At 30.2% G+C, this 25,381-nt stretch overlaps 4 protein-coding genes across 5 annotated transcripts in view; 2 read left to right on the top strand and 2 right to left on the bottom strand.

Moving 5' to 3' along the window:
* Window positions 1–2,231: 2,231 nt before the first annotated feature.
* Window positions 2,232–3,136, top strand: LOC123009545 (odorant receptor 49b-like). The gene is made up of 4 exons (XM_044405929.1): window positions 2,232–2,281; window positions 2,328–2,427; window positions 2,480–2,572; window positions 2,952–3,136. Exons 1-4 carry the CDS (start codon window positions 2,244–2,246, stop codon window positions 3,114–3,116), a joined length of 396 nt encoding a protein of 131 aa, XP_044261864.1. The 5' UTR covers window positions 2,232–2,243; the 3' UTR covers window positions 3,117–3,136.
* A 1,998-nt stretch (window positions 3,137–5,134) lies between these two features.
* LOC123009536 (zinc finger protein 836-like) lies at window positions 5,135–6,965 on the top strand. Its single transcript, XM_044405916.1, has 2 exons — window positions 5,135–5,549; window positions 5,597–6,965. Exons 1-2 carry the CDS (start codon window positions 5,394–5,396, stop codon window positions 6,842–6,844), a joined length of 1,404 nt encoding a protein of 467 aa, XP_044261851.1. The 5' UTR covers window positions 5,135–5,393; the 3' UTR covers window positions 6,845–6,965.
* Window positions 6,966–8,530: 1,565 nt separating this feature from the next.
* On the bottom strand, window positions 8,531–14,254 carry LOC123009919 (putative malate dehydrogenase 1B). The gene is made up of 5 exons (XM_044406494.1): window positions 14,113–14,254; window positions 13,858–14,064; window positions 13,506–13,810; window positions 10,618–11,228; window positions 8,531–8,780 (listed from the first exon to the last, which is right to left on the bottom strand). The coding sequence occupies exons 1-5, from the start codon at window positions 14,245–14,247 to the stop codon at window positions 8,587–8,589; spliced, it is 1,452 nt and encodes a 483-aa protein (XP_044262429.1). The 5' UTR covers window positions 14,248–14,254; the 3' UTR covers window positions 8,531–8,586.
* A 508-nt stretch (window positions 14,255–14,762) lies between these two features.
* LOC123010223 overlaps window positions 14,763–25,381 on the bottom strand; it is a 16,780-nt gene continuing 6,161 nt past the window's right edge. For both annotated transcript variants that reach the window (XM_044406932.1, XM_044406933.1), the window contains exons 2-7: window positions 22,708–23,686; window positions 16,479–16,580; window positions 16,291–16,428; window positions 16,037–16,120; window positions 15,828–15,984; window positions 14,763–15,782 (exon numbers count right to left, since the gene is read on the bottom strand). In XM_044406932.1, the coding sequence (XP_044262867.1) occupies window positions 15,587–15,782; window positions 15,828–15,984; window positions 16,037–16,120; window positions 16,291–16,428; window positions 16,479–16,580; window positions 22,708–23,686 (1,656 nt within the window). In that variant the 3' untranslated portion in view covers window positions 14,763–15,586. The remainder of the gene's footprint in view (window positions 15,783–15,827; window positions 15,985–16,036; window positions 16,121–16,290; window positions 16,429–16,478; window positions 16,581–22,707; window positions 23,687–25,381) is intronic.

Genomic DNA, 25,381 nt, shown 5'->3' with positions numbered 1-25,381 from the left:
CGTTTTGTTGTTTCACAGTAAATGTTCAAATAAAATGGTGGATGCGCCGGGTTAAAACATGGAATTTTATTAAAGTGGATTTTTTTACTACATACTGTTATAAAATGTAGTTACCATAATCATATGAGTGTAATAAAAACAAATTTAGTCCTGAAATGTATTAACTTTAATTGTTTTATTTAAGTAAAAATTTATGACATATGAGTTCTGAAAAGTACTTCTTTACGGACTATTTCGTAAACTTTTTGTCCGATTTAGGAAAAAGGATGTTAGTGGCCGAGAAAAATACTAATACATATCAATTCATTGAACCACTGAGTAGAGGAATGGTCAGTGATCAACGACAACGTCAATACAAAGTTAAAACAGTAATAAATTTATTAATTTTAAAAATTATTTCCAAAGAGGAAGCACAGACTTGACGAAGAACATTTTTGCTTATCACTAGACTAACGACAGCAAGAAACAATAAAAATACAACATTTTAAATGTTTGTGAAAGTAAAAATTTCCGTGATATTTTTTATGTTAAATTTTTATTAGGCTGATATATTTAATATTGATTATTGCAAAACTGTCACTTGAAATGTGGAATATTATTGACACTGTATAATAAGCAAAAAGACATATCAATCTTCTCATGGGACATAATTGCTAGCGAATAAATAAAATAAACAAATGTCAATATGTTTTGAGTAAATATATAAGACTTGCTACTTCATTAATATCAATAGTGACTGTGTTTAACTATACACCTGTTTGTATCATTGTAAGTTCTTAGTAGAATAAAACATGAAAATAAATAAAAAATTGCGTTAAATATTATGGATATTAAAACAACTCATTTTTTGATAATCTTGCTCTCTTTAGATTTTATCTATTAAACGAGTTTTGTCTCAATACAAAAGTTTTTGGAAATATATAATTTTTTTTATGATTTTTTTTCACAAAGACTAGATAGGTTGCCATTCAAAAATATAATAATTGCAGAAATTCATCATTCATCAATTTTTTTAAAGCTTATTTACCAACCTTTGGGTAATATATAATAGTCCTATTACTACTATTGCGCAACAATTTTTGACAAAACTAGAGAAAAATGTGTATTCTACTTCCGAGTACTTGCTCGAATGAATTAAAAAAAAGAAATATGATTTTTAGAGTTTCAAATACTTACAAAAATACTGAAATTGTGCTTTAGCCCTGTTTCAACATTTTTATGATATACTTTTTTAGAGTGCCTCAGCGACTTGTCATATCATATTAAGAAGTTTTTGAGAATAATTTTGATGATATTTTTGATTAATACGATATTTTTGACGAAAACACATTCTTTTTAAAAATTTATTTCGCAAAGAAATAAAATTTCCATGACTTTAAAGAGGAAAGTTCAAATTTGAGAGATATGACATGTTTCCTAATTATTTGTAATTTATATAGTTATTGCCTGGTTTTGTAGAGAATGTCTTCAAAGAAAAGTGAAATTATAATATGTCGCATGACGAGAAATATCTTGCAGCGTACTTTAATTTGGCCCAATGATGAAGATGAATTGCACCCTGGAAAGTGGTATTATATTCGAATAATAGCATTTGTGTTACTAACTGTCCTCTGGAGTGGTTCCACACTTATTCATTGTATCTTGACAATAAAAGGTTTATTAAAACAAGATGGTCCTTGTCGCAAAATGATAAAATATCATTTCTAGATCCCGATTACGATTTCGATGTAACCGAAGAAGTTGCTATTCTTGTTGCAATATTTGGTATTTATTATATAACATTTATCTATGTAAAAAATCAACCCAAAGTTGCCCAACTGTTAAAAGATCTATCGAATTTTGATAATTTTGGCGCACCACCAAATTTTAAGGAAAAAATGCAAAAGTTGGATTTTTGGTCAAAGTTCTTGGATTACTACATTAGAGTGGGAATAACAGCATATATTTGCTTCAAATATTCACTAAAAGCTGAATGTGAAAAAGAAAATGAATCTAAAGGTTTACATGAAAATTGTGGATTGTTATCACCGACTTGGATTCCATTCGATATTAATTACTTTCCCGTTTATCAATTAGTTTTCTTGTTTATCTTTATTTCCTCACAAGTGATTATGACACCGGTTTTGATGATTTCCTTCAATGCTCTCGAAGTAGGCCAACATTTAATAATGAGAGTCGATCATCTAAATAGCATGATATTGCAATCTTTTGATAGTGATAATAATGTTAACAACCGATGGAGAATGGTGCGATGCATTGAATACCACAACCAGATATTAGGGTAATGTAATAAAACACAGAATTTATTAATAATTATAAAATTTTAGGTTTGTTGATCGTTTAAACGACTGCTTTTCTACTGCAATGTTTGGACATCTTGCTATAACATCGACAATTTGCGGATGCATTGCAAAACAATTTGTTGTTGTAAAATCTAAACTACTGAATTATGTACATAATAAAACACGACTAATTTTAGGGAGTTAATAGACTTTGTGCTGCCATTCATTTTTCAGGCTGGATAGTGGCTTTATTCGTTGCATGTTTAGGGGGTCAATTGCTTCTAGATGCAGTAATTTCTTTTTATTATTCAATTAAATTTCTCATCAAAACTGTTTGTGACTTTGAAATTGGATTGGTACCAATGACCATCAAATTCGAATGTCAGTGTTACAGTTATACAGTGTTGTCACTTTAATTTTAAAGTTGAGCCATTTTCATCGGATATTTAATGGTACAATTTCAGACACGGATTTTGTCATACGATTGATATAAAAATGTAAAACGGGCCTTATGTGCAACTAACCTCACTTTCGGTTTTTGTAATTTTAATCCTGACAGCTAGAGAAAAAAATGACAATAAATTAAAATAAATTTGAACATTTGTGCTGGACGAAATTTATTGTCCGGCACTGTGCATTATAATATTTTTATTTAGTTGTTTTTGATAGAATTACACCGTTTCTAATGCAATATGGTCGTCGATATGGTACAAAGCAGATGTAAAACTAAGAAAAGATTTACTTTTTATGTTGGTGAGATCACAAAGAGAATTTCATTTAACAGTTGGATCTTTTGGTGTTCTCTCTTTTGCGCTGTTTGTGAATGTATGTTAATGAGTGAATGAAATTTGCTACCACATAATTGGGTATATTTCAGGTAGTAAAGATGTCTTATTCTATTCTTTGTTTGCTGACCTCATAGAAAAATAAATATTGGCACACTTCAAGCAAAACAGAACTTACAAAAGAAAGAAAAAAATGTAAAATAGAAATGCAGCAAAAACACTATTAAAATATGTCTTTAATTTGCAACAATAAAACATTACGCAAACTTATTGCTGTTTAATTTTAATAGTCATCATTTTCGACGACCCTTTGATCTAAGAAAACATTAGTTGTAATTCAGATTAGTTAGTAAACTGATATTAGATCTAGGATATTGAAATAAATGGTGGATGCGCCGGGTTAGAACGTAAAAAAAAAACCGGAATTTTTGTGTTGTAAAAAATACCATATTCTGTTAATTGATTTAGTTTGATTTTAATTAATTAGATCAGTGAATAGATAAATGGCATAAAATTATTGCCAGGAGAATAATAGTGGGTGTTCTATGTTACTTTGTGAATAAGGTAAATGTTAAAAACTAAACATAAATTAGAGGCAACGTCAATAAAAAAATTACTGAAAATATTTATTTGTTTATTTCACTTTTTATCTTTTTTCTTTACTTAAATATACTTTTGCTAGTTCTATTTTTTTTTAAATATTGTTAAAGCAAACAAGAATCTTCTTTCGTTCTTTGACAAAACACATTATTTTTTTTTACTGTTGAAAGAAGAAACGAATTTTTTTTTGAAGCTACAAGAACATTGCAGCCAATAAAAATTTAGATGTTTATTGCAATAAGTTGAATAACAATAATAATTTATCTTCAACATTCTGTTTTTATGTTTAAATGCCTTGTTATTTTACTAAAAATATTATATTTGAAACATCTACAATAATTAAAGATATTTATCTACATTTAACTTTAAAGATTGTTTCAACTAAGTTTAGTGTGATTGTGAAATTAGGTTCGCCTAAAGACAAAAAATATTCAAATTTTTAATATTGCCAACTTAATTTTATAGTCACAGCCCACTTTGATCAAAAATGTAATTAAAAACGGATGGTACAGAGTGATTATAAATGATTTTCATCTAGCCAGCTGTGAATTTTTCATGTAAAATAAAAAATGCCGTTTTACAAAAATAGTGGTTCCTACTTGTTTTAACTTAAAATTAAAAAATCACCGTTTACTAAGCGTCCACTACGAAAATAAACTTCAATAATAAATTTGTTTTCTTCCAAAATATACATTATTATCAATTATTATTGGAAATTAGTTGAAACAATAAAAGTTTAATTAACAACAATTTATTATTAATTAATAAGTGACACTAATGACAGAACTAGAGCTTTCAAAAAATTAGAGCGGCACAAATAAAATTACATGCAAAAAAATTCCAAAGCTGGCTAGATGAAAATCATTTATAACCACTCTGTATAACTAGTGAAAAAATATAGAGTATTTTAGAACTCACGCTTCAGAAAAAAACGCCAAGTAAGAGACTAGAAACATGGTAAAAATCTTATAAAAGTTATTTATAAAAATTTAGAAATTATGGGAGATTAAATTTTACACTTTAACCCACTTTATTTTACATGCTACAGGCTATTAGAAACTGTATTATGAATTATTTGTTTAACAAAATGTGTGGCTTTTATTGGCAGAGTTTTTGTACTTTTACTGAATAATTATGAAAAAACATAAACAATCGGTAACATTAAATAAACAAAAAACGTCAAATGTCAAAAAAATATTTTTTTCAATAGAATGTTGCTCGTACTTGTTATTTTTTTCTAGGGCGCGAGTTATAAAACACCCTTTATAGTAATAAATATTGAAGCAATTTACACCTAATTTCTAATGCCTACACTAGAAGTTGAAAAGTTTCTAATATCCTACAAAAATCAACCGGAATAAAAGTTGTAATTATCAAATATTATTTTAGTATCTGCAACCAACAGTGCACCATTGTCCGTGAGTAGCCAATACTAGTGTTGTAAATTATTACAATGTGCAATTAAAATAGTATAATGTTTTAAGCGATTTATTTTTATTTCAAATTTAATAAAATTTAATTTAAATTTGCATAATGGGTTGCATATATTAAAATGTCATGGTTGTTTGTAAGCATAGAAAAGTTTGAGGTTATAACTGACAACAAAATTTAAAGGATTTGTTATTTTTGTAATTGCGAACATATTATAATTTATAACATTTGAAAAAATCAGTGTTGTAAATATTGTGATATTATAAATAGTTTGGTTATGTCATAACTGGCGTCAATGGAATGTGTTGTTACTCCCAGAAATGTGGGCATTTTATGCCGTGTTTGCCTCACTTCTTCAAATAAATTAATACCTCTGAACTCTCCAGTCACAGAAACCAAAGATTTCACAGAACCCATCATCCAACTTATTGAAATTGTAACTTTAAAAAAAGTAAGTATGCCAAGCTCAATTTCAGATTTCTTTATAATTTACTTCAGGTATTTGTGGATAAAAAACTACTTCCGTCTAAAATTTGCCCAGTTTGTTTGAGTTACTTGAAAATAGCTTTCGAATTTCAAGCGCAGTTCAAAAAGTCACAAGATATATTAGAAAAAACATTAAAGATTGTACCTGTGGTAGATAAAACGGAAAATGTGATGGTAGTTCAAGAGGTTCAAGAAGAAGCTCCTCTACCACCCACTGTTGAACTAATCTGTGGTGAAAATAAGTTTGATTTAAATGATGTTGTAATAGTTGAGGAAAATAAAGAGGACCAGTCTTCGTTCCAAGGATTTTTGAATAACCTGGGTTCGGAAATATCAGCCACGTTTGCTAACAAAATCCCCACCAACTCTCATGTTCTTGAACAGACACAAGCCGATCTAGTTGTTTTACCAACCAGAAGAAAAATATTTGAAGAAAGACAAAACCTTCAACACAAAAGCAAATTAGATATAAGTCGTTTAAAAGTAAGAAAATTGCCAGAAGAGAGCAAAGTCATCGTAGAAGAAATAAATAATGTYGACTGTAGTGAAACGGTAGTGGAAACACTATATGAATGTCAATTGTGTCAAAAYATACTRCCATCTCGGAAAGAATTGGATTTTCATGTCTCAGCCCAACATTCAACACCTTCTTGCTTCGTTTGCCATGAATGTGGTCACATTTCCCGGACAAAATCCGCCTTTAGACACCACATGTACAAACACAGTGGCGTTTTGTTCAAATGTGAATATTGTGGAAAATGCTTCGATGGCAAGTCCCACTATAATATTCACGTAGCGGCCCACAAGAACCAAAGACCGTACTTGTGTAGCGTTTGTGGTAAAACCTTCAATTACTCCACGTCCCTAAAATACCACATGAGGATCCACTTGGGAGAGAAGAAATATGTTTGCAACTTTTGCGGCTTGAAATTTCGAATGGGGACCACTTTGACGAGGCATTTGAGGACACATACTAAAGAAAAACCATATGTGTGCAAGTACTGTGATAAAACGTTTTGTTCGCGGGGTGAACAAGTGTTCCATGAGATGATACATACTGGAATTCGGCCTTATCAGTGTCGATATTGCGACAAGAGATTCACAAAACCGGATAATTTAAACGTGCATTATTTATCACATTCGGGACCACATGAGTGTCAGTATTGCATAAAAACTTTTTTGGACGTTAAGTTTTTAAAGTTGCATCTGAGGCGGGTCCACAAAGAGGTGGAGGTCAAGACGCAAGAAGCCGAAAATTAAGCATTTTGCTTAAGGACCCCACAAAATTTTAATAATAATTTGAGAACTGGAATTAAAAAATATGTAAAAATGACCAAATTGTTGCCCAGAGTGGGTCGAGTAAAGTTGATTCAATTTTTAATTTTTCCTAATTTATTTTTAAATTGATATAAGAGTTCCCAAGCATGAGTTCCCACAAATGACATGAAACAAGTTTTTTGTTGTGTATTTTGCGCGTTTTACGTAAAGTCAGTTTTTTTTTTAATGAAAATGCCAAACAGTCTTAACGTTGGCATCACTAGTAAATTCATTCATGGTAATTTTAATAAAGGAAGTTGGCAGTTCCAGTTTTTTTAATTAATTTAAAAACAGTGTCATTAAACGTCAACACAAAAAATCGTCTAAGAAAATTTAGAGACGAAACACCAAAAAAGGAACAAATTCGATACCACTAACAGTTTTTTGAAATTTGGAAACGAATAGTTCGCAAGCAGGAAGTTAGAAAAAAGGCCCGTTAAAATGTAGACGCAATTTGTAATGCAGGTTTGCTAAACATTCTCAATTTTTAGCAAAAATTGACAAGAATACAAAATAAACATGAATGAGAAAGAACCTCGGACAAAACGCAATTAAATCAGTGTCTTGTGCATCGTTTTTGAGGAACGAGTTGAAAAAGTAACAATTTTGAAACTAAAACTGAAGAAGAATTTATAAAATGCATCAACTTTGAACTCATTTCAATAAATTACACAAAATTTATTGCCAATCATCATAATACCCACTTGTATCTTTTCCTAAATAACTTTTTTCTGTATAAACATCCTTTTTCTTTTAAAGTTTTTGTAGCAAGAACCTCATTTTTGTCCACAACATTGTACTTACTTGCGGTGTGTTTCTATCAAAATTATTAGCACTGAATTCTGTCTTTAGACCTTAGATAATGATGTCTGTCCTCGGGTATTCAATTATAGCGCTTTCAAAGAGCAAACAGGCACACAAGATTCATAAAAGCCAAGATTTTGACAACATCTCAATTTGAAAACATAACCATATTTTTTTAACAAAATTTCTAGGCACAAAAACAAAGAGCAAACAAAATTTGTGGCTATGGAGACAAACTGCTATCAAAATTTTGACTTGGTAATTTCCATTTAAAAAAATAAAACAGATTTTACCTTTTTAGCATAAAAATCGATTTTTCAAAATTTAGTAACTTTTTTTTAATAAAGTGGTGGTTGGTAATAAATGTTTGAAAGAGTCGATTTTCGAAGTGTCAAGTCTCGAATATTTTTCAAAATTTTATTGAATTAACACTGAATGCTACAAATATTTCATGCACACCATTTGAAATAAGAGAAATTGTTCAAAATACAGCTGAAAATTTACTACCCACGAAATCGCACCTTCTCTACGAGAAGCAATATCAAAAGTGTCATTTTAGCCCGATGACACTGATATCCGATACCCGCGAAAAGTGTCACCAACCTTTAAAAACTGAATTGTACTAGTTTATTGCATCACCCAAATTGGTGTTGAAATAGCTCATTAATCGAAATAAGCCCTCTTACACGCACAATAGAAGAATTTTTTTTTAAATTTAGGGTGTTATTATTTAAGTTGTTGAAGACGCAAAATTGAAAAAACATGAAAGCAGTGTTATATTAAAAAAAAATCGGATACTTTAACCCACCCATAATAAAAATATAATTTTTTAGTTTTTGTGCTGTTTTATTTATTACTTCAGGGGAAATGTGTATCAGAGTTTAATCAACATTGTGTGCAAATCTCTCACCAAGTCCATATTTCTTAAGAGTGTTTTCAACATGGAGTGAAATTGCTTGGATCTTTACTTTGGTTGTTTCGCGTAGTGGTAGGTTAGGTATAGATTCCCATATCCTGTTTTCATTAAGTAAAACCGGTTGAGAGACGCAAACACCCTTAGGAAATCCAAAGGTTCCTAAAATCRTCCATGTTAGATAATGTTTCTTACAAACAGTGMCGGATTTAACTTTTATGGATCCATGGGCGCAAAAAGTATCCATATAAGTGGCTAAATAGCGATTATACATAATTATATTCACTTTTTTGATTTTGTAACAAGACAACAAATTTTATCCAAAGAATTTTTTAAATTTGTTTAATAGTTTAAAAGACCCATGAACTTATTATTTAGGTAATCTACTTGATATGTTGGAATTAGTAAATAAAACCGTTTTTTTTTAATGGAAATTACAAAGTCAAAATTTTGGTGAAAAAATTGGTAGCAGCTTATCTCCATAGCCACAAATTTTGTTTGTTTTTTGTTTTTGTCCCTAGAAATTTTGTTAAAAAAATATGGTTATGTTTTCATGTTGTAATGTGAAAATTTTGACTTTATGTACTTTGTGTGTTCTTTGTAAGCCTTTATAATCGAATAACAGAGATCACTACCTAATGTCCAAAGACAGAATTCAGTGCTAATAACATTGATAGAACCACACTAAGTAAGTACCGTGCGATTGATTAAAGTCCTTCAGATGGCAATCCTGATTTTTGACATCAAATGTCAGCGGAAACTTTGACAAGTTTGAGTTTTATTCCTTTTGAGTGAAATAATGTTCACTTTAGAGCAGAAAATTTTTATTGCTGTACAAGAGGAAAACGGTGAATGGTCATTTTCACTTTCAGTTTGTGTGGAAATTTTCCAACCCAGATTCCCAGCCAATGTGTTGCCAACTGTAGAATTTAATCGACGCCTACTCTAATTTATTTTTTATTTGATCGCACGGTACAGTTGGAGACAAAATACTTTGGTCGTCAATGTCACTTGAGTAACATTAAATTGTAAAGAATGCTTTAGGATTGTTAACCTTATTTTTAGCTACTGTCAATCATAATTGACAAGTTGTATGTACATATTTTTAATAGGAAAATATAATTCTTCTTCTTGGATCTTCTTGGTATGGAAACGATGAACAAAAACACGATTAGCCCGTCACACCAAACTTTTATTTTAATAGCACAACGCGTTTCGACCACAAAGTGGTCAAATAAAACTTTTATTTTCACCTGAGGATGACCACTTTGTGGTTGAAATAAAAGTTTGGTGTGACGGGCTAATCGTGTTTTTGTTCAAGGAAAATATAATAGCTATCATTAATTTGAAATTGTCATTCATTTTAACGTTAAAGCTTGAATTACATTAAAGTGTCAGAAAAGTGACGACCAAAGTATTTTGTGTCCAACTGTACAATGTTGTGGACAAAAATGAGCTTCTTGATACAAAAATTTTAATATCTCGTTTTTCAAAAATGGTACAACCAGATCTACTAAATTAGTTGCATTTTTTCTCTTTGATGTTTATGTTGTATTCTAAACAATTTCTTACTAAAAATGGTAGAATGTTTAGCCACAGATAATCTGTTTAATTACAGTTTTTTTAAATTAAATCAAAAACCGGAGTTGCCAACTTTCTTTGTTAAAATTACCATGAATGAATTTCATCATTAAGACTGTTTGACATTTCCATTAAAAAAACAGACTTTAGTTAACATAAAAATACGTAGAAACGTTACAATATAAATTTTTTGAAAATACAACGTTTTGCTGTCTTCGTTAGTACCATTAGTAGCTATTTGGTATATTTTCTAGGAAAACTTAAGTTCATGGTGGAATAAAATTTTTATAAAAATTAACATTTTTGGAAAATGTTTAGAAATTACAGTCGTAAAGGTTGTCTTGAAAAACTCGATGCTTATTTAGAGCCACTGGGTCCATAGGTAAATCCGCCACTGCCCACAAATGTAATATCTCACCCTTGGAATAGATCCCCAACGAAATTATATCGTCATTTATATTTTTGGCATACCACCGTTTTAGCAAACTCCCCAGAGCTCTAGCTTTCGGTAAAACAGGCTCTCTTCCAAGCAACTGCTTTTCTTTTTCTTTTCGACTTTCGAGTTCTTCATAAAGATCATCATCGTCCGTTTTGATCAAATTTTCTAAAAATCGGATTTCGGGCTGTATTACGCCTTTAGGCAGTTTGGAAGTTTCTTTAGTTTTGAGAGCCCTTTTAAAGGGTCTATATACACTGGTTTTGATACAAGTTGCGTGTATTGGTATATAGGACATGATTCCACAAAAACCCCACACTGGAGGACACCAAAAATTCTCCACATATTCGTTCACTTTCTCTGCCATTTGACTAATAACAGAAATGGCTTCATCGGTAGTGACGGCTACGATGTTTGTAACTCTTATCGTAGTGCAATACTCCATAAGAACTGAGGCGTTGAAACAAACAGGACCGTGGTGATTTAGGACAATTCGCAAACTGCGTTTGGCGTTTTGATTCACATCGTCGGCGAGGAGGACCATGCTTTTCCGGCAGCGTTCCAACCACAAGTCTATATCTTCGCCGGATTGTCTGGAAAGTTTTTGTCCTAAAGGTGGCAATAATAAGATTGTGAAAGTTGGCAACACTGAACCGTGACATCAAAAATTATCTTGGTCAAGGGTGGTCATGGGTTTCAAAATAAGTGTTGTAGGCTATTTCATCTACGCTGTGAGTCAAACATTGACAGAATTATTCCTAAAGTATGATACGAGTATTGTCAGTTTTTTTTTTAAATGGAAATGCCAAACAGTCTTAACGTTCAGTAAATTCATCCATGGTAATTTTAGTAAATGTGACCAATGAAAAGGAATCAAGTAACAATATGTATAAGCTTGACAATCTTGAATGTTGAAAGATGCGATCAGGGGCGACGCAAGTGTAAGAAATAAAAATATTAATTTAAAATGTTTCCCAACAAAAGAACTACAAATAATTAAACCAAAATTAATTAAAGTTCTACAATAAAATATCGATTTTAAACCAATTGCCACTTATACGTTAATGTTAATCTTGTTAATCTAGTTCAAAATTTCTTCAGAAGTCGAATTCGTTTATTAGAATTTGCATTGTACGTTTCTCTTTTTCAAATTGCTCTGTTTTCTTTCGTAAATTCGAAAGCAGGAATAAAAGCAACGATTGCTGAGATCTAACACTTTATTATTCTTACAGCGGCAAAACTATTTTGAAACATTTCGTCACAAATTAGCCACAAATCTGCTTATTTTTTGAATAAGTAACATTCACCGACGCCACTGTTTTAACACTGAGAAGAAAAAAAAATGATTAGAATATTTTTGATCACAAAATACTGGATCATCATCTTAAGCAAATTCTAAGGATTTTTTTTTTGATTTGGTCATTTGAAAGATACAAAATACAATAAAAAAATATTGAAAAATATTAATAATCATACACGTATTGTCTGTTTTTTTTTTTTTTAATGGAAATGCCAAACAGTCTTTACATTGGCATCACTAGTAAATTCATCCATGGTAATTTTAGTAAAGGAAGTTGGCAGTTCCGGTTTTTTGAATTAATTTGAAAACAGTGTCATTAAACGTCAACACAAAAAATCGTCTAAGAAAATTTAGAGAGGAAACACCAAAAAAACGAACAAATTCGGTACCGCTAACAGTTTTTAGAAATCCGGAAACTAATAGTTCGCAAGCAGGAACTTAGAAAAAGGACCCGTTAAAATGTAGACGCAATTTGTAATGCAGATTTGCTAAACATTCTTAATTTTTAACAAAAAATTGACAAGAATACAAAATAAATATGTATGAGAAAGAACCTCGGAAAGAACGCAATTAAATTAGTGTCTTGTGCATCGTTTTTGAGGAACGAGTTGAAAAAGTAACAATTTTGAAACTAAAGCGAAAAAGAGTTTATAAAATGCATCTACTTTGAGCTCATTTCAATAAATTACACAAAATTTATTACCAATCATCATAATACCCACTTGTATCTTTTGCTAAATAACTTTTTTCTGTATATACATCCTTTTTCCTCAAAGTTTTTGTAGCAAGAACCTCATTTTCGTTCACCACATTGTACTTACTTGCTGTGTATTTCTAGCAAAATTATTAGCACTGAATTCTGTCTTTAGACCTTAGATAATGATGTCTTTCCTCAGCGCTTTCAAAGAGCAAACATTCACACAAGATTAATAAAAGTCAAAATTTTGACAACATCTCAAATGGAACACATAACCATAATTTCTTAACAAAATTTCTAGGGACAAAAACAAAGAGCAAACAAAATTTGTGGCTATGGAGACAAGCTGCTACCAATTTTTTCACCAAAATTTTGACTTGGTAATTTCCATTTAAAAAAAACAGACTTTATAAACAATAATAGCAGACGTTTCAGTATTGCCAACCTAACCAGTAGTTTTTGTTCACCCATACTTAACAAAGTGTGTTTTTTAATTTTAGAAGAAAATAGAAACCGAATTAAAATTCAGAACAGAAAACAGTAATTTTAAACAGTAAGTCGATAAATTTTATTTAGTCAAGTTGGGACATGTTTCGGCACCCTTGCGCCATCATCAGCCATTGAAAATTGTTACACTTTAAAATAAAAAATAAAAAATTTACAAGATTAAAAAATTTAAATGTTCACTGTTAAAATTTTTTCCTGATTATCACAAATGGAAAAATATACAGAAGGAATAGGATTTAAACATTATTCCTCTGTAAAAAAGTAAAAGGACGAGGTCAGTGAAGCTGAAGCCTCGCCCGAGTTTTTTTTTTTTTTGATGTCATACCAGGGTAATTTTTCAATTCAATGGATTTTGAGTCGTCTCACCTGCTATAGTCTTCTATAATGATGAGCAAATCGCAATTGCTGATGGCTTCTTCTTGGCTCAGAACAATATGCAAGTTTTGGGGAATACATTTAAGTGTATCTTTGATTTCGTCAATCACATCCAACATCACATCTTCTTCATCTGGGTCGTCCAATCGCTGATCGTATAGTTTTATTTCAAGCAAAGTTTCTTGTCCTGAGTCGAAACAGTGTTGCAATTCGTAGATGTGAGGTTGCAAAACTAAAGTATTGCTACAACCAATAATGCTAATAGTATGTACTTGATTTTCTTGTTTTGAGGATGCCTGAATTATGAAAGTGAAATAATTATTACTAAAGACTCAGATGTTACAATAAGTAAATTATCCGCCATGATTTTCTTTAAATCCTCTTTACTCATTCGTGATTGGAACCCGTAATAGTCGTATAAGTATTCCCAAAATTCTCCAAGTCCTCCAAGGAGATATTTTTTACCTCCCATTCTGCTGATTTCTTTCCAAATAACGGGACTTTTTGTTTGATGCCAGTTATTTTCACTGTTTAATTGGTCCAAGTAGATCTAGAAATATAGGTTTAGGTTTTTGGGTTTAGTTTAAAATTTTGAGACCATCCATTCATCTTCTGCTTTTACCACCGAATGGTACACGAAATGGGGGAGTTTTCTGTTCAAATAATCAGCAACGTGGAGAGCGTGGGTGGTATTTGGGCAGTCGTTTTTACCAGTAATTACAAAATACGCCATTTTGACAATTACGGATTTTGATTTTTCAAAAGTCAAAAAAATACAGGGTGCGCCAGAACTCGCGCCCCAGAGAAATATGCCATATAAGGCTAGATACCAGGAACATGGAAAAAATGTTAAAAAAATGATCTATAATAATTTCAAAGTTATGAGAGTTTAAAGTTTGCACTTTGACTCTATTTATTTCTGTTGGAAAAATAATTTTCCAAATTTTTTTGCTATAGGCATATAAAAGAGGAAACAAGGAAGCTGTATCCTAAATTATAACTGTGTACAATGTTATTTGTGGCTTTTATTGGCAAAATTTTTGTCCTTTTACTAAATAATTGTAAAAAAACATATACAAGATCATCAGTATCCTTAAATAGATATAAAAAAATGTCTAATGTCAAAAAATAAACCTCTTTAAGCCAGTAAAACCTTTTCTTCTTATTTTATTTTTTATTTTATACTAAAAAAATAAAACAGTTTTTTGGTTATAATACGAAAATATGGTTCTAATTAAAAAAAAAAGATTAATACTTTATTCCTCTTTATTATTTAATATATTACAATTTGAACGTACCCTAAGTTGTTCTTATTCTAAGAATTAGGTATTGTTTTCCATAAGAAGTAGTGAAAAAGCCTCTAACACAGTAGAATTAGAGTTTTTTTTTCTGAATATACCTAGAGAAATAAACATTTTCCTCGCAATAGGGAATAAACTGACGTTTTATTCTCTTGTGAATAAAATAAATGAAATACCCAATTATTGCTCTTAAAACTAACTGGAATAGAATAAACTGAATTTTTTAAGTGTTTCTTGATATTAACAAACTCCGAGATATCCATTTTAGCTCTCAAAATTGAGCAATTGAATGAACTGAATATTTTGACAAATTATCTGAGAMTTGACTTTATCATTATAAATAACTATTAAAGCACGATTTTCACTTTTTCATGGGGAATGCAATACCTATAAAACTTTTGTAAGTTTTGATTAAAATTATAACAGCAACAGAAATCTATTTACAAAAACATTTCCAAATGAATCACATTAATTACGTTTGCATTGCTGGTAAATTGTCAATTTTCATCACTAGCTTTAATTTATTGTTCAATTAATGTAAAAAACACAGTTCTGCACAGCCTAATTGCTTAAAATGTCAACCCTGAAATGTAATAATATGTACAACACAATTTCTTAACTATTTCATTTTTTACTAGAATAGCCTCTGATTTTAAAACCAAGTTGCAACTTGCTCAATGTTGCCAACACAATTTTAAAATCATAGGCCACTTGATCGTAATTTTTTTTAACGCCCGGTATTTTAATACTTTATTATCACATGTTAGTATTCTATTTTTCCAACTCAAAAGCTGGATTATTGACACCAGCTTTCCTATTATTAATCCCATTCAGGACCGGACTTCCAATTTGTGCCTCTTTGGGGGCTGTTGACGAAATAACATCCTGAAGAATGGATGATTCCACAGGTCCGGATTCAAGAGAATTGAGCCGTTTGGCGTCTCTCTTGTGTTGAACATACATCCAACTAAAAAAAACRATAAATGATTGTTAAATTTGTGAAATTATTTACCCAAAAATAAGTACTGCAGGTACTGTTAGTATGCCACCAAGAATGAAAAATGCCCCCGGCATTATATTAATGGTGGCGGCATATGTAGCACTGTACATGGGACCGTAAACCAAGGGCATTAAAGCTTCGCAAGCTCCAAACAAGGAATTGACTTTTCCTGAAATCAATTCAAATTGTTGTGGAGTTTGGTTTGTGATTTGTTTTGTTACCAAGTTCATCAGGTGGTACTAATTTGGACGCGATTGACCTCATCGCAATAAAAGAAGTTCCATTGAGTATTTCCACAATTGCGCCTGCAACAAACGGAATACTAATTGGATATTATGTGACCTTTAGTCGCCTATTTTAAATGAACAGGAAGCGCCAAGAGTCATTAATACTACCTATCATTTAGCTGCTAGTAATTGACGTTTGAAGGCTTTTCAGCAATTATCTAATTCATTGCAGCGATTAACAGACTTACCCAAATAGAAAACCAAGGATGTTTTTGCAAAACCGTAAACGAAGCTTGATAAGATTTTACTCATTGAAGAGTAAATGCCAATGATGGCATCGTCGATTTTTAAAACGTGGCTAAAAACGCCCACTGAAATTGACGTTCCTGAAAAAGGAAAAATTAAATTAAATTAATATTATTTAAACGAYTTTTACCGATTAAGTTTGTGACCATGCTGTAGGTTGAGAAAATGCTGAAGTCCACTTCGTCCCAATTGAAGCGATACCTTGTAAACAAATATGTCACGTTCATCTCACCTGGAAATATAGAATTTTTAGCACTGCAATTATTGATAATTAAGGCTCGGATTATATGCAAAATGCAAGTTTGTTATTAAGAGGTATATCAACAAAATTGTAAGTTTTCTAATAAGCCAATTAAAAATGCATATTTAGCATGTTTTGGCACCTTCGTGCATATTTTAGAAAATAATGCGTATTTGTGTATATTTTCTATTTTCCATGAAAAATTTCAGTTCAAGTTAAAAATTGGCCAGTTTAAGAAAAATGATCCAATTACAAAATATGTTAAAGAGTAATATCAGTAATTCGTAAGCCGGACTCAAAGAATCAGTATCTTGCTGAGTGTTTTCTTTTTAAATTCGTTTTATACAGGGTGAATACATATTCACCCAACAAACCAAACGGTTTTTTTTAATTATTTGCCTCTGGAAAATAATAATTGATATAAAATAAAGTAATATAAAAAATCTGTCGAAATTTTGTTTTGCTTTCAGTTATGCGTTTTTTTTGTCAAAATTGTAATTTATGTAATTTTTTTTTAAATTAATAAAAAGTAGATAGTCTCTAACACAGTTGTCTTTGGGAGAGGATACAAAACATTTTTTTAGTGGGTTGCCATTTTGAAAAATTAAAATTTTTTAGAACTCAAAAACAAAAAAAAATCGAGAAATTGTATTCTTGATTGATTCATCAATTAGTTTTCAAAAAAATAAATAGTTTAAGCAAAAAATGTTTGGTTCCATACTTTTTATTCACCTGGTATAAAACGAATAAATCCTTCTATATGGATAAGTGTACTCGAGGATAAAAATTTATTCCAACTTTGATTTTTTATTGTTAAAAGTTTTGTATATCGATGCATATTTGGCATATATTCGAGCATATTTCTTAATATTTCGTGCATATTTTTGTGAAAATACGTGCATATAATCCGAGCTTCATTGATAATGATATTGTATTTCTWAGGTCATTAATTGTTTAAGGAAACATGGCAACGAACGTGCTAATAAATAATTTGGAAATTAAAAAATTAATTAAAGTCAAACCATTTTTTTATATAGGGTGTGCCAGTAAATTGGTCAAGTCAATTATTGACCTTTAAATGTTGATATCCTCAAAAAAACGCATATGAAAGTCATAGGTACACAACTAGTGCAACACCTGAAATTATGAAATGAGTTACATGAAAATCCCTATACAGGGTGTGTCAGAACTCACGCCCCAGAGAAAAATTTCAACTAAGATAAGTTACCAAGAATATGGAAAAAATGTTTAAAAAATTCTGTGTCAAAAAATGTTGACATTTATTTTTTCACGTTTGACATTTTTTTATATCTAATGATACTGAACAGACTCGATTTTGAACACGCGTTGAATAGTTCAATTTCAAACTAATTTGGTATTGACACAGTTTTTTGATTCTTTGCAGTCTACAGTATACGTAGTAACATTCTATTGATTCGCAGTAACGAGATTGTATTGTATTTTTTTTTTTTCATTTTCTTGTTCATGCTTTATTGAATTAGTCATTTTGCAATACAGAGTTGTTATGATTATATTTTTAAATTATATTTTTATGTTTCCCATTGAAGGGTCTGTTTTGTCATTCATGGAAAAAAAATTAAGCGAATCATCTCTGAAATAAAAGTAAATTTTCGATTTAGAAAGAATTACATTGCTATACAGGAAGTTCCAAGTTTTAGGGCCGGCGCAAAAATAAATATTTATAATTGATTAAAAAAAATTGCTAGTCCAAAAGATAGAGGATTATACAGGGTGTATCAGAAATACGTGTGTTAATTTTAACACGTGAAAGAACTCACTAAGTTTAACCATTTTTCTCTATATAGGGTGCCCTAGAACTCGCGCCCCAGAGAAATATTTCATTGATATGATACCAGGAACATGAAAAAAATGTTTAAAAAATTTGGACATTTATTTTGTGACATTTCACATTTTTTTATGTCTATTTAATGATACTGATGATCTTGTATATGTTTTTCTATAATTATTTTCTAAAGGTACAAAAATTTCGCCAATAAAAGCCACAAATAACATTAAACAGAGTTACAATTTGGATACATCTTCCTTGTTTCCTCTTCTAATAGCCTGTATCAAAAAACTTGAAAAATTATTTTTCCAATAGAAATAATTTAAACTCTCACTTCGAATTTTTTATAGATATTTTTTTTAACATTTTTCCATGTTCTTGGGATCTCATAGTACACGGCATTTTTCTCTGGGACGCGAGTTCTGGTGCACCTGTATTTTGTCCATTTTTTTAAGCATGATCGATTTTCGGATAATTAAATTTTTTTTATGAAAACACAACACTCCTCTCAAAATTAAGAAAATATAAAATTTTCACTATTTTAGAGGGTTTTAGAGGGTAAAGAAATTAAAGATCTAAAAAAATAATTGAATTGAATCGATTTTCAATTTGAATTAATGCACTAATCAAAGCTTTTGAATCCAACTCTGTAGCCATGACCCCACAGCAAATGTTACATAAATTCGATAATTGCAGTTTTCATTTTCTCTAATAGAATTACAAATGAGTGTTCGATTAATGATATGTTACATAACGATCTGACATATTCTGACAAGAATTAATCGTTAATCGTAATCACACTAGTAATTTGCATACTTTTACATTAATTTACGGTTCAACTAAGAATTTTAAATATGCTAATGAACTTACGGTTTCGGCAATTAACAATGCAATAAGGAACGAGGGAACATAAAAAACTTACTCTGAAATAGCGTGTCAAAAGCAATCGTTATAGAATTGTGCAACTGCATATTATAACAGGAAATTTTTTGTCAATACCAACAAGATTCAGTTTTTTTACAAAATAGAATGCAAAAATTAATTTTCATAATTTATCTTCTTTTTTTTTCTAAGTAAATATATGTTATTTTGAAAAGTGAAGGTTGTGTTTGGCACGACAGTCATAATTATTGCAGAAACAGTTTCCTTGAGCCTCATATCAAGCTTCTTGTTTCAGATCCAGCCTTTCTTTCTGGCGATTTTTTATCTATAAAGGTAGGTTTAGCTTCGTAAGTTGTTGTTATCTGTGAGTACGTAGTACGAGTTTAAGAAAGAAATCACGTGCAGATAATGCCAAATTTCTTTACATGTAAAATATGTACATCGTTTTCTTTTTTAGGTAAATTCATTATTTTCTTAAATAAAAAATTAGAAATGTTTAGTTGCTGACTTCTTAATTTGACATTAATTGTAATGTAAATTTCTCATAAAATTAGACGATGAAATCGTAAATCAAATAATAGTACCATAGTAACCATTTCTAGAATAAAGTTGTTACTACTTCTACTTATTGTATCTAAGGAATAAATAACGTTATTAATGCCTATAAGAAAAAAAATATTTTTCACACACAAATCATAAAAAAGCTTGTGTTAAAAAAATAGTACCTAACGCAAAAAATGTTGTACAAACAAGTGACCTTAGAAGTTTATTGTTTTAAAATAAAGAAGAGTTTTAGTTTGATTTTCATCTAAAAAACCTCTACTTTGAAACAAAGAATCAAATATTTTTTTAGTTCTCAAATGTACTATTATCCACATTAATATAATAAACAATTGGTGCAATTGTTATCGAAAAGTGTTTGGAAAACTTTGCAGTTTTCAAGGTAAAAATTTGACATTTTATTTATAGCTAGCTACATTATTATCAAATGCTTACATATGCAAATAAAACTTTCTCTGTTTATTTCTGATTTACCTTGTACCTACTTTTTATACAAAAATAAATTACAATTTATATTGTTTCTATTGTTAATCTATTGATTAGATTATTGCCAGTTATTTAATCTTGCTAACTAAAAATTATTTTGTTTTTGTCATGCTATTTTTATACGGTGTATTTTAATTTTTCCTTACAAAAATAACATACCGTTAAATATATGGTGGTTTAAATTTCAGTGAACATCGATGTCAATGTTACGTGTCAACTATAGTAGTAATTAAATCTTTGAAAAGAAAAAAAAAATTGAATGCGAAGGTTAACGAAACAAAAAGTGGGTACTTATTTACATTAAAACCCACAAAACAACACACTTTTATTCAGCGAATGTAGAAAATTGCGGTGATTTAACCTTAGCAACAAACACGGATTGATACTGAATAAAAATACAGTTTGTGTTAATATGATTTTTATCTAGCCAACTTTGGAATTTCCTATTCGCTTTAACAACTAATTCTATTACTATATTTAATTTGAATCCAAAAACAAGATTTAAATAAACCGGTAAAACCCCTATTTATGCAAAGTGTATTTTTGTTTAGATAATAAATTCATAAGTTTTATTAGTTTACAGAAGAGAAGTTAATTCTGTTTTTTTTTTTTTTGATAATTCGGTCTAGGGGGCATTTACAATTTGTTTTTTATTTCTGAATTGCAAAATGCATATTTGTTATTAAGAGGTATATCAACAAAATTGTAAGTTTTCAATCTAATGTTTTTTGATTAAAATAAGCCAATTAAAAAATGCATATTTTGGCAACTTCGTGCATATTTTAGAAAATAATGCTGCATATTTGTGCATATTTTCTTCAAATCGCAAATTTCTGATAAAAAATTTCAGTTCAAGTTAAAAATTGGCCAGTTTAAGAAAAATGATCCGATTACAAAATATGTTAAAGAGAAAACCCGTAATTCGTAATCCGGACTCAAAGAATTAGTATCTTGCTGAGTGTTTCCTTTTCAAATTCGTTTTATACAGGGTGAATATGTAGTTTAGAACCAAACTTTTTTTTTTAATTATTTGCCTCTGGAAAATAATAATTAATATAAAATAAAGCAATATAAAAAATCTGTTCGTATTTTCAAAGCAAAATTTTGTTTTGCTTTGAGCTATGCGTTTTTTTGTCAAAATTGTAATGTATGTAATTTTTTTATTAATAAAAAGTAGATAGTCTCTAATACAGTTGCTTTTGGGGGAGTATACAAAACATTTTTTAGTGGGTTGCCATTTAAAAAAAATAATATTTTTGTAGAACTCAAAAACAAAAAAAAATCGAAAAATTTTATTCTTGATAAAACATTTAATTCATCAATTAATTAAAAAAAAATAAATAGTTTAAGCAAAAAATGTTTGGTTCCATACTTTTTATTCACCTGGTACAAAACGAATAAATCCTTCTATGTGGATAAGTAAGTTGCCTGCAAATGAATTTTAGCAAAATTGTTTAAAGTGATGTAATCTGAAAAGTACAGATTTCTTAGAAAGGCTTAATTACTTAAAATGGCTTGTCTGAGGCAAAACCAATTTATTTATTCTCTTTCGTACATCGTGTGCGATTCAAGATGATCAAAATAAAAACTTTAGTGTACTCGAGGATAAAAATTTATTCCAACTTTAATTTTTTATTGTTAAAAGTTTTGCAAATCGATGCATATTTGGCATATATTGGAGCATATTTCTTAATATTTTGTGCATATTTTTGTGAAAATACGCGCATATTTTACGGATTTTTGGTGCGTATAATCCATGCCTTAGTGATAAAAAATAATAAACATTTTTAATAACTCATAAAACTATACACCCTGTAAGGAGACAATCATGAATTTCACAAATGACTAGAGGATATCACTTTGAAACACTCGGTGTTGTTTATAAGAAATTTTCTATTTTAGGAGTTTTTAATTGTAAAAAATTTCTAATCATAAGTTCAAAAATAGTGTTTTTCCCACGACCATATACGAAAATGACGTTTTCCAAGTGTCCACGAGAGTTGGCGATATCGAACGAATCGCATTATTTTCCTAACACACACGTGTGTTAGAAAGAGGTGGTGTGAGAGCCATAGGCACGACTGTCAAATTGCGAGTGATTGGCGCAATAAACATTGCATTTGACTTTTATTTTTTTAAAACAACAAGATTTATTTATTTGTTTCCAGGTATTTAAAAGCCCTCCTCTGCGTGGTCATGCTATAAACAATTGTCTTTCATCGATAAAATGTCCTTCTTTTTAATATACCACTTCTATTTTTTTCTGGTTACGCATCAGTAAAAATCCTTGTCGAAAACAGCCTCATTACATTTTTGATGAAAATTTATTTACGAAATTTTAAAATGAAATTTCTTGTGATATTGAAGTATTTATACACTTACCATGCAAAGGCCCAATGACCACCATGACAACCAACATCAACAGCATGACCTTTTTTCTCCGATTATTTTCTCCTTCTTTAAACGCGACTCTGAACGTTTCCCACAAATGCCTTACATCAAAGAAATCTCTTAGAAAAGCACACGGTTTATTTTCTAACGTTGGTACATCAACTTTTTTCGCTTCCTTAAACCTGGTAATCCCGTAGTACAATGCCATAACATACATCACAGCCGAAACCGAAAAAACTCCGTAAAATCCAATCTTCTTATACAACACCCCACTCAAAGCCAACCCAATTGGTACTCCAAGCGAGCAAAAGACATTCACAATTCCAATTCTCAGAGTACGCATTTCCAGAGTAGTAACATCAGCTATGTAACTAAAAACACCCATGAACATTGTAAACCAGCCTCCTGTGAGTGCCGGAAAGAGACCTTCGATGAACCCAGCTGCTTCCATGGGTAGCTCGTAGAAGAAAAAGGTGCATACCATGAGGCCCAACACCGTACAAAGCTCCCCAACGATGGGCAAAAGCATGCAAGGCTTTCTTTGCCCCCATCTGTCACTCCACGAGCCCACAAACATTATCAAAAATGCAGGAAGGGCGCTTTGGAGCATGGTTTTCCACACACCCATCGAGGCAACCAACTGCTGAACGGCTTGCTCTTCTTTGGTGTAATTTGCAGTGTCTCGAATACTCAAAGCGTCGCAAACTTCGGTCGAGTAGCCTAAATTCACACGGCAAGCTTTCTCTAAATTTAAATTTTGAGTTGCTAAGCTTGCGAAAACACTCGGTATAATGTAGCAAGCTAGCATGGGTTCGACTGTGATGTTTTCGGTGAGAAATACGTAGCGCTCTTTCCAGCTCATGTCACTTATTTTGAGTTCTTTCACTTCCGGTTTAGGCGATTTTTCAAAGTCTTGTTTCTTTTTCGGGGAGGGTTTACTAGCTTTTGCCATTTTGCTGTGTTGGAGTATCTGGAATAACATTTTTTTAACACTAACAGCTTTTTTGGCACCAAAAAATGCGCTACTAATGAAATTCAAAATTTTTAGGAATTTTGAAATCTTATTTGAATACCGTTTTTATCCTGCGAGTCAGCTGAGTTAATAATTTGAGTGGTTACAGTGGATTTTTCTTTTGGTACTATGACGTGAAAGTTTAATTTTTGTAATTTTTCAATTTAAAAATTTAAGTAAATTGTTTTATTTTAACTTATACAGGGTTAGTCAAAACTTGCGCCCCAGAGAAAAATTTCAAATAAGATAAGATATCAGAAACATGAAAAAAAATGTATAAAAAAACTCTATTTGTCAAAAAATTTTGACACATGTTTTTTGACATTTGACATTTTTTAATGATACTGATAATCTTGTATATGTTTTTGCATAATTATTTAATAAAAGTACAATAATTTTGCCAGTAAAAGCCACAAATAACATTAAAGAGAGTTATAATTTAGGATACAGCTCTCTTGTTTCCTCTTTAAATTATTTTTCCAACAGAAATAAATAGAGTCAAAGTTCAGAATTTAAAGTTTGATAAGTTCGAAATTTTCATAGATAGAATTTTTTTAAATTTTTTCCATGTTCCTGGCATTTTTTTCTGGGGAGCGAGTTCTGGCGCACGCTGTATGTACACTTATGTATATAGGGTGCGTCTAGTGCAACTTTGTCAAATACTAACTTTATTATTAAAAGTACGTTTTTCAAATTTTTGTTAGTTAAGTTGGCAACACTTACCTCACTTTCTTTCCGAATAAAATCACGTGTTATTTTTCTAAGTTAGCCTTTTTGGTCTTGCAAAACGTAATAAATTCCTGTTTAGCTTCTAGATTTTGGTTACGGCTTTGGTAAATTAATTTATTATTTTTGTAATCACAAGCTTTGAATTAAATTTTATTCTTTTAGCATCTTTAAAACAAGGTCATTACTCATTATAAATGTTTGTAGTCAAGTTGGCCATGATTTCCAGCAAAAAAATTGTCGTGTGCCGCTTTATAATAATGTAGCTGTCAATTACGTAGCCACATTTTTGTTTCAAGTTTGAAGTAGAGTGGCAAAAATCAAAATACAAAGGCATATTTGGACTAGAAACATTTATAATTTATAATATTAGAAATAAATAAATATAATTTTGCTAATTAGTAAATAAGACTTTGTTTTAGGTTTTACCATTTAACAAGAAGTGACAAAAGTGTTCAATTTTTAAACGATTTCAGTCATACCTTTGTTTTTTCATTGCATTAAATTACTAACTATTTTTTTTAATATATTTTTCGCATACGTAGGCTTTGATTTTTTTTGAAATGTTGAATGGTACTGAAAAATAAGCACCAAACTATTGATTAAATATTTTATTAGGTACAGTGGGCTGTAAAACAATAATGGTTTAAAGTAGCAATTTTTCTTAATAAACAATGGAATGACATAATTGAAATTTGATACACTTTGATACTATATACAGGTGTTCGAGAAAGAATTGAAAGAAAAATAAAACAATCACAAAACTGAAATAATTTAGAATTTGACATTTGTTGAGTGGTGTAGATTTGGAAGTGTACTAAAACACTAAAAGTTAAATCGGTTGAGTAGAATAAAACAATTTTTTTTCAAAAAACATACATTTTGAGTAAAATGGATTCAATCTTTATTTTAACTTTCCGATTATTT

The sequence above is a fragment of the Tribolium madens genome, unplaced genomic scaffold (genome assembly GCF_015345945.1).
Source record: "Tribolium madens isolate multiple individuals breed KSU strain unplaced genomic scaffold, Tmad_KSU_1.1 Scaffold_7;HRSCAF=85;Tcas5.2_LG10, whole genome shotgun sequence".
Classification (NCBI taxonomy): domain Eukaryota; kingdom Metazoa; phylum Arthropoda; class Insecta; order Coleoptera; family Tenebrionidae; genus Tribolium; species Tribolium madens.
This window is presented reverse-complemented; position numbering and strand designations above follow the sequence as displayed.